At 50.7% G+C, this 9,691-nt stretch overlaps 1 protein-coding gene and 1 pseudogene across 1 annotated transcript; one reads left to right on the top strand and one right to left on the bottom strand.

The window, feature by feature from the left end:
* Positions 1 to 6,653: 6,653 nt before the first annotated feature.
* On the top strand, positions 6,654 to 8,543 carry LOC144107482 (solute carrier family 22 member 7-like). The gene has a single exon (XM_077640500.1). It carries the CDS (start codon positions 6,666 to 6,668, stop codon positions 8,433 to 8,435), a length of 1,770 nt encoding a protein of 589 aa, XP_077496626.1. The 5' UTR covers positions 6,654 to 6,665; the 3' UTR covers positions 8,436 to 8,543.
* Positions 8,544 to 9,241: 698 nt separating this feature from the next.
* Positions 9,242 to 9,370, bottom strand: LOC144108951 (U2 spliceosomal RNA; annotated as a pseudogene).
* Between the last annotated feature and the right edge of the window lie 321 nt (positions 9,371 to 9,691).

The raw sequence follows: 9,691 nt of genomic DNA, 5'->3' as shown, positions 1-9,691 counted from the left end.
AGTGTGCCACATTCAAAAGCCAATATGAAAAATCTGTTAGCGCTGTTATTTAGATTTGAGACATTAGTATGTCGTGCATTTTTTTAAATGGGCATTTCATTACTTTTTTGTGGCTATTCTTAAGTTATGTCAAAGACCAACACAAAGCTGCAGGATCAGGAGACGAATCTTTATCCAATGAATTTCTTCTAATTTAAATGTTCTGAACACTGAATTTTAAGCGGCCAATTTTTTCTTTAAGCACTACGGAAAGCTTGTTGCCTAAGGTGCTGGATGCAGCAAAGTTCATGTTGGAAACTTTCTAGAATATATTTACCAAGAATTTTTCAATTAGTGCATGTGCCTGCTTTTATGTGTCCCAATGCTGGAAATTAAGATGAGTGAGCGCTATGGCAATTTCACATCACCAAAAACGCTATGCTATAAACTAATGCCAATCTCACCCCCTAGACAGTAATTGGCAGTTTTATAGTATGCAGTAGCATCCATTTTAATTTCTCTACCCAGAGCTGTTACGGCACATTGATGTACGACTCGTAGACGAAAGTTCTAGTGCACCGTGGTGGTTGTTCCATCCAAGAAACGCGAAATACTGTGGCTTTCTTTTTTATCGAAGGGCACACTGGAGAGAGAGTAAATATAAACATGGCGAACACTCCTGAAATAATTCGTGCTTAAAGCACATCAGCGATATTTTATACTTTACTGAGATGTGGTCACGAGGTGGGATACACCAATAATGACAGGTTTCATTGCAAGATGTATTTTTATGCAGTTTTCAATGCAAAACAAACTATTAAATGTGTCTTCCACGTTGCAGTGCTCAGTTCTCACATTTGGCACAGTCTTCCCGCCACAACCTTGCAACACGTTTCGCTCAGTGGTCGGTCTACACTTTAAGGGACCATGAAGTGGTATTTACTGAGGTTAGGAAACGCCTACGAGTGGTTGTTATACTATATTCACTGCACCACTAAAGTTTTTAAGCTGCATTCGAATGCAGCACAAGTCTGCAGTGAAGAAAAATTGGTTTTTGGGGAAAGGAAACGGCACAGTATTGCCTGGCACAGTATTGTCTCGCATATCGGCTGACACCTGAACAAGGCTGTAAGGGAAGGGATAAAGGAGGGTGTGAAAGAAAGGAGGAAAAAGGTGTGGTAGAGGGCGCCGGGAATAATTTCGACCGCCTGGGAATCTTTAACCCGCCGCGGTGGCTCAGTGGTTAGAGCGCTAGTTCCCGGGTTCGAGCCCGATCGCGGCGGCTGCGTTTTTCTGGAGGAAAAACGCTAAGGTGCCCGTGTACTGTGCCTTGTCAGTGCATGTTAAAGATCCCCAGGTCATCGAAATTATTCCAGAGCCCTCCACCACTGCACCTCTTCCTTTCTTCTTTCACTCCCTCCTTTCCCCTTTCCTTAATTACGGCGCGGTTCAGGTGCCCAACAATATATGAGACAGTTACTGCGCCATTTCCTTTCCCCCCAAAAAAAACAATTTTTATATCTTTAACATGCACTGACATCGCGCAGCACACGGGCGCCTATGCGTTTCGCCTCCATCGAAATGCTGCCACCGCAGTCGGGTTCGAATACGGGAACTCCGGATCAGTATAGCCGCGCAACCTAGCCACTGAACCACCGCGGCCTGTTCTGCAGTGAAGCTCCGCCCGTATTCAGGACGGCGGCATTAAATTCCTCCACGAAAAAGTAGTTCATTGTAAATACTTGTAACCTAAACAAGGTGCTAATCACAAGAATAAAATGTGACTAGAATATTCGTACCTGGCTTGTTTAACACAGTCAAACATCAAAAAGATGATTTCGTTTACTGTTTGGCAGCAGAGTAATACTACAGTGAACTAATAATGGTTCTTAAGGGAATGGCACAGTATCTGTCTCATATATTGGCAGACACCTGAACCGCGCCGTAAGGGAAGGGATAAAGGGGGAGTGAAGAGGTGTGGACGGCTCCGGAATAATTTCGACCACCTGGGGATCTTTAGCGTGCACTGACATCGCACAGCACACGGGCGCCTTAGCGTTTTGCCTCCATAAAAACGCAGCCGCCGCGGCCGGGTTCGATGTCGGTGCACACCAATGATCCCCAGGTGGTCGAAATTATTCTGGAGCCGTCCACTACGACACCTCTTCCTTCACTCCCCCTTTATCCCTTCCCTTACGGCGCGGTTCAGGTGTCTGCCGATATATGAGACAGATACTGCGCCATTCCCTTAAGAACCATTATTATTAGTTCACTGTAGTATTGCTCTGCTGCCAGTCAGTTTCATTGTAGTAATAACGGACGATGCGGGCAGTGGCTCAGTGTTGCCACCTGCTGTTTTTAAGTTGTACCGTACTGTAGCTTAGTTAACACCGATGAAGTCGGAGGTTAAAAAAGTATGGTTATAACTTGGTTAAACCGATGGAGCAGACGTGCGTTATTATTCATCTCCTAGCATGTGCATGCAACCGCGTTTCTCGCTCTTCATCGTCTCACCCTCTCTCCACTCTGCGGCAGCTGGCGCGAGGCCGTCCTCCCATTGGCTACAGCTGGCGCGACGCTCTTCCGAACTTCCCCGAGCTTCCTTTACACGCCGAAAATAACGAGAACGTCGAGACTGCATCCTGCCGCACCCCATCTCGCCCACTTCGGTTGGGCACGCCCAGTGAGAAGGCTCGCCCAGATTCCCCATTCACGTTATCACGGAAATGCTACTCGCCAACGATGCTGACGTCGGCAGATCCCATTGCTAAAGGCACTGATCTCACTTGGCAAACTGTTTTTGTGCACTGTCTTTACCCTTGTACTACACTGACAATCACCCGTCGGCTGGTGGCAGCGGATTTCGCTTTGTGCGGTCGCCATGGCCGGGAACAAGTTACGGACATCGCGTTAGCTTGACGCGGTGGCAACGGCGCCTGCTAAAATGGATGTGCGATTTAGCTGCTACGCGGAGATTGGTTCAGTCACCATGTCGAGCAACTTCGAAATGAACGGGAAGGATAAAAGAGCAAGAGAAGGCTTGTGAGGGAAGACCTGGTGCGCTCTAACGTCAGCCTTTGTCGCTTTTGCCTCTGCCACTGCGGGGAAACATTTGAGTGACAGCTTCAGGTGCCACGGAGACATGCAACGGGCCCTATGGATGCGCACGTTTCGTGCCGGTCACTGGGTGACGGGCGCGGAGAAGCACAAAGCTTAAGCTGCGTGCGCTGCATGATCTAATGCCCTCAGATCACCGTAGCACCCACAGTGCTGAACGACTTGATTGACCGTGGATCCAGTCCCTTGCCATTATACATTCGTGTCTAGAATGCTTTTGTCCATTGCATTTCATTAGTTGATGTTACCTCTCTAGTAGTGGAGCCTTCTCACATTCGCTGCACAGATGAATCGTGCACTAGCTGGAGGCTTCAGTTAATAATAATAATAATTGGTTTTGGAGGGAAAGGAAATGCCGCAGTATCTGTCTCATATATCGTTGGACACCTGAACCGCGCCGTAAGGGAAGGGACAAGGGAGGGAGTGAAAGAAGAGAAGGAGGTGCCGTAGTGGAGGGCTCCGGAATAATTTCGACCACCTGGGGATCTTTAACGTGCACTGACATCGCACAGCACACGGTTCAGTTGCAGAAGCGCTTTTCTCCACGGGATTGCGACATGTTAGCATAGACAGAAGCAATGTCCAAGACAGCATACTGATCAAATCTGAAATGGTATCCTGTGCAGAGAACGTGTGTTGATAATAGTGCAAACACAACAGCGTGTTCCGGTTTATAACCTTGCTGGACGGGATGCGGAAGCAGATGAGTGAGACACGCGAAAAAGAAAAATGAAGTCGCCGGTGGAACGTGCAGTCGAGAGCCGCGTAAGTAGCTTCAGAGACCACTGAACAGAGAAAGGCGACCCGAATCGCAACGAGCTCCTCGGGTAGCTTATCGCAAAAGGAACGAAATCGAGAACATTTGGGTGCAACTTGAATTTTCTAGCTTATGAAAATATTGAAGAGGAAACATCTAAACAAGGACATATATGTAGTGCTCCGAAGTCTCATTTACCTAAACCAGATAAATCGGGAGAAATTTATTTTTTGAAGCAGAGTTGCCACTCCGCCGATTGTCATGACGTAGCAATTCGCTTGCACATGCCACCAGTGTGACATGACAGGAGGTTACCGTCATGAAAATCGGTTAACGCCATTAGCTGGGGAGCATCCTTTACTTAAGGATATTTACCTTTGTGTTCGACTGTATGAAGCTATGAGCATGCTGAAAAGCGTATAGACAAGGCGGCAGGGGTGCCGATGGTTTCAATGCCGCCAGTACCCATTACACATTCTCATCGGATAGAAGGCAGATATATCTCGTTTGGTGGCGTCTTCTGGCCCGATTCCGCAGTGTTCAACTTGTATAGTTTGTGTGTTACTCTATCCCGCTTGGTGCGGGCTCCGGCCTGCTTGAGAGTTTGTAGCTTTCAGTGGAAGTACCTGCCGAACACTTTGTAATATAACTAAATAAGCGGGTACAGTTGGATAAAGTGTCCGTCAATATCGCCGGGTCAGCAAACAAGCGGCAGCATCATCAATGAACAACAGCATCGTTACATCATCTAACCTTACTATTTGTTACGGCATGTTTCTTCGAACAAGAGCCGCTTCCAGTAACATATAAGAGCTTTGTAGTCGCAGCACGCACAGCTCCCGTTCAAGCGGAGTGGCGAAAAGTATTGCGTAACCAGCGGTGGCGCAAACGTGGTCGCGACGTGAGGCGTTCCACCCGCACTGCGATGGGTCGAACTCCAGACAGTCATCCAATCATCAGCTTCTGAACCGCGTCTATTCGGGCAGACATGGCCACAGTTATCACATTGCAATGATTGGTGCGTGCCGGCACACATTTCCTAATCAACGCGCACTTCACTCTATGTCGCGTAGTCCACTCGCTGGGTTATCCCCGAGTCTTTTTATTTTCTTTCCATAAGCTCATGGAAAAAAAACGCGCGCACCTCCACACACTGTTTTGCTTGAACGGCTCCTTCATACACCGCCAGACTTTAGTTGTACCAGTACACTTCCACACCTCAGCGCTCAAACTGACCACGCACATATGCAGATATAGAACATTGCCTTACACAGTGCCACTCGGACCGCAGCGGTAGCCGGCAGTGGTTCGAGCATCCGGATCGCATACGGGAGGTGCGGGGTTGATCCCCAGTGCCGCCGGGCACCCTACGGTGATACAATAAGTACAAGCTTTCCCCTGCCTGGTGCTCGGCTTCGTTGGGAAATCGGTCTTTGACCCCACCTTGTGAAAGGGAAAACTACCTTGTGCCATGGCGCTCTCTGGCTAAAGCTGCCCTTGCGCCATAAAAAAGATCTTCAACTTTGTCACTCGGCCTTCCAGTACCCCGCCCATCCATACCCCACGTCTACCGTGGTCCATCGGCTCGCCTCCCGGGACCTGGAACCTGCAATGGGCCAAGACCTCTTTAAGGCCTAATCTATATAAAAGGCTGTTTTAATAAACGTGTTACGGCCTACCACCACCGCGAGATAGAAAAGAGTACGATAAACCAGCCGTGTCTTTGACACTTGCATGCCCATGCGCGAGCGGTCGTCTAGAGATGACGTACGTCCTACGATTAAACCTCCTAGGCATGTAGCACGGGTCCTTATTCTTGCAGACTGCTTTTCAGTTCGTCTCTCTCCAAAATTCGGGAAAATCTTTATTGAATCGTTCGCTTAGGTTCTTTGTTCCGCGCACAGTGCGTGAGATCCGCTTTGTCTGGGTACTTGGGAATTCGGGCGTCTATTTTAACGGGGTGGCTGATTTATTGGCAAGGTCAGCTCTCAGCGCTTCTGTAATCTATCCCGTCACTCACCTCATTCTGTTAGAAACTTCACGTTTCCAGCGCTTCCAACATATTTCAGCCAACCTGAGTGATCCATTGCTCAATACCGTGGATTTTAGCCACTTAAAGTTCCCATGGAATATCCGGTGGTGTAAATCAAGGCTTTGTGAGGTGTCAATGACGCTTCTGCGATGCATAATTCCTGTTAAATTTGTACTTATGCAGATGTGGGTTCGCTGCGACAAATCTTTGTGTATCATGTGGGCAAGTTGAAACAATAGATCATTTTCTCTTGCTGGCGGTTCGCTGTTCAGAGAAAACAGTATTTAGAGGTTCCTCTTTCGAGGCTAGGACTCCCACTGTCGCTTCCAGTTATTCTTTCGTTCGGTGCGAGCGCAAAGGGATTCCCGTTAAGCAGTGTCTGCGGCTACCTTCATGATTACATAAGTGCAACTGATCGATGACCTTGTTAGCTGTATACAGAATTTTGTCGCAAGTCCAAAAATGCTCGATTCTATTCCTGGTAACTCATATTTCTTTAATTCATTTGACTGTTCCAATTTTTATAGTGATTTAGTCTTCTCACGCCTATTTTTCCCGTGCAAATACCTCATTGGGATTATCTACTGAACCTTGGCCAATCCCCCTGCATGGGTATGTGCCATGCTTAGTAAGAAGATTAAAGGTGAAGAAGATTAAAGAGGTCCACTGTTTATTCAGCTACACCTTGGCCAATCCCCCCGCGTGGGTATGTGCCATATACCTGGGGTGAAGAAGAAGGGCCACTGTTTTCGACACAGCCGGCGAACCATCGAGAGAACCATGGCGAGACGAAAGCGCTCCCGCAGCTTGGCGTCAGCATTGCTGCCGAGCCTGTTCCGTGCGGTGACCGAGCCTGCCTCGGAGAGTGAGACGGAGACGGTCTTCCAGACCATGGTCGTGTTCGGCTTCGGACGCTTCCAGAAGCTGGTGCTGCTCTGCGCGGAGATCACCACGTTCGTCGCCTACACGTACAGCTTCGCCGTCACCACCGATCTGGAGCCCGTGGAACACTGGTGCCGCCCCAGCGCCGAATACTCCAACATGAGCGCTGAGGCCTGGAAGAACGTGTCCGTGCCACGGTTGCCAGGCTCCGCAGCAAGGTTCAATAGCTGCCACCGCTATGAGACGCCGCTGGCACCGAATGTGACAGAAACTGGCGCGGATGGCGAGGGCGACGCTCGGGTCGTGGTCGCTTGCGACGCCTGGGACTACGACACGCGCATGACGGGCCGCACAGTGGTGGTCCATTGGAACTTGGTCTGTGACCGTGCCTGGTACCAGCAGCTCCTCAGCGCGGCCTTCATGTGCGCAGGCGCACTGTCCGTGCCGTGCGCTGGGCTCGCGTCCAACCGCTGGGGTCGCAGGCCCATCATGTGGGCGTCGCTGGGCGCGCTCCTAATCTCCGGAGTGGTCACCCCCCTGGCGCCCACGGCGGTCGTGTTCATTGCGCTGCGCTTCTTGTCTTCAGCGGCCGTAAGCGCGCTCGAGGTCGTGGCCTTCGTGCTCCTGTTCGAGTCAACGCCTCCGGGGCCGCGGGAGGCCTTCTGCGCGCTCGCTGTCTGCTGGCCCACAGTGCTCGCTCCGGTGTACGTGGGCTTCATCGCGTACCTGGCGCTCGACTGGCGCATCTGCCACGCGGGTCTTGTGGCCCCGGCGCTGTCGCTCATCCTGACAGTGTACTTCACCGAGGAGTCGCCCCACTGGCTCATCGTCAACAAGCGCTACCACGAAGCCCGACGCGTTGCCCTCTGGGCCGCCCGCATCAACAACGAAGAGCCCGAGGTCGTCATCGAACGCCTTGAGCTGGTCAAGGAGATGCTGGCTGCCCGTGCCGGCAAAGCAGGAACTGCTAACTGCGACCAGCAGGAGGAACAGCATCCGGCGGCTTACCAACCGCGGCTGCGCTACATGTCGCGGACAGTGATGGCCCATTGTTTCGTCGTCTTCAGCTGCTGGTTCACGTTATACGTCAACTACTACTACCGGAACCTTAACCTGCCGTACATCTCGGCCGTCAAGTGGGTGATAATCGCTGCTAACGTGCCGGCCATGACCGTAGCCTACTTCATCATCAGGCATCACGGCCGGCGGGAGCCCCTGGTAGTCTTTCTACTGGCGGTCTCCCTGTTACTGCTCTTCCAGGCGGCCACGCAATTCTTGGGCCTCAAATTTCCGTCTCAGTTGGGCCTCATGTGGCGGGAGTTGCTGCTAAACATTGCCTACGTTCTACTCTGCGTCCACACTGTGGCGCTGTTCCCCACCCAGATCCGGAGCGTGGCCTTCTCAGGAGCGTACACATTCGGCAGGCTGGGCGCCATGGCGTCGGAGGCTTTCAAGGTCGTCGAGGACGTCCTTCCCAGCGACCTCTCCGCACTCCCAGTGGGAGTGACAGCCGTCCATATGATGGTCTTCTCGCTGCTGCTGATGACCCTTTCCGAGAAGGCGCTGCTGGACGAGGTAACGGGGGCCGACAGTCGCAGCGGCGTCGAGACGCCACAACGTCGCAAGCGGAAGGCCACGGCCTGTTCTATGTTCCCACTGCGGAAATGACTCGACCTTTGCATATGAACTACCGCTATGCCGTGCACAAGCGGCAGAATATTCATCAAAGAGCGTCATATTCGACGCGTCGAAGCTTGTTTTGTCTTTGAAGTATATTTTCGTTTTGGAAGAGAATACGCAAAATTTTGCCGTAGTTGATCGCCATTCTCTCACCTACATAAACAGTGCTTGCTTTTTCGTCCACATACTGACTTCGTTTCATCACTAGCAAATAGATATGCTTCGCACCACCGAAGTGCCTGCGTGCCCTTTCTTTGCAAGCTAGCATTGTTCTTACCTTTTGGCATTGGGACTGTCGGGCAAGTATGATGTTTCGCGAAGGGGACGTGAGACATCTGTCGTTCACGCGTTGCCTTAGAATCGTAAAGTAGTAGTTGCGACTGCAGGAAGAATGAAAAGGAAAGTGCACTGGCCTGCCCACTGCCTCAAGATGAGCCACAATCGCTGCCACGTGCAGACAGTAGGAAAGATGAAAGAGATAGGAGAGGAAAGATTGAAAAAAAAGGACGCGCGTCGCAACATCCGCGTCATCTGAAGCGGCGACGATGGTTTAGCAAAAGATACCCCCGTTGACAAGGGGCCTTTGACACATGTGAGAGCCCCTAGATCCCAGCCCCATAAGGCCAGGAAGCCACCGCCTCCCGACAAGGAACCTGCTGCTGTTGCTGATAGCAAAAAGAAAAGGGAGTGCACGGGCCTAGCTGCCTACTGGCTCAAGCCGAGTCATGCGTGCTGAAAGTAGGAGAGTTAAAGGATAGAAGAGCAAAGATAGAAAGAAGACGCGCCGCGCTAATATGCCCCGGGCCGATCCCGGAGGCAGTGCAATACCGGGCCGACCCGTGCCAGAGTGCTTCAAGCCGAGCACTCTGCCATATTCCAAAAATAAGTTTAATATCTTGGGTCTGAGGACCCGCAGCAGATATAAATCAGGTATCCCGTCAAGGAACCTCGTCTACGGTCTCTTTATAGTAGTTCTTCCTAGAAAAAAAATCTGGTTTTTGAGAAAAGGAAATGCAGTAACTGTCTGGCTTCTTGGTGGACACCTGAACCACGCAGCAAGGTGAGGGAAGAAGGTGGGAGTAAAAGGGGATAAAAGAATTCTTCGCTAACACTGTCTCAGTGTTCGACTTAAGAGCGTTAACAACGGGAGCTTCAAATGTTTACATCGGTGTGCTCAGCAAACGTGCAGAAGACAAAATCCAAACATCCGCGGATGTTTCCGTTCCGGTAACATACCTTCTAAG

The sequence above is a fragment of the Amblyomma americanum genome, chromosome 10 (genome assembly GCF_052857255.1).
Source record: "Amblyomma americanum isolate KBUSLIRL-KWMA chromosome 10, ASM5285725v1, whole genome shotgun sequence".
In the NCBI taxonomy this organism is placed as follows: domain Eukaryota; kingdom Metazoa; phylum Arthropoda; class Arachnida; order Ixodida; family Ixodidae; genus Amblyomma; species Amblyomma americanum.
This window is presented reverse-complemented; position numbering and strand designations above follow the sequence as displayed.

What these genes read in the sequence shown, in the direction of transcription:
- LOC144107482 (XM_077640500.1), top strand. Translation starts at nt 6,666, where the DNA reads ATGGCGAGACGAAAGCGCTCCCGCAGCTTGGCGTCAGCATTGCTGCCG.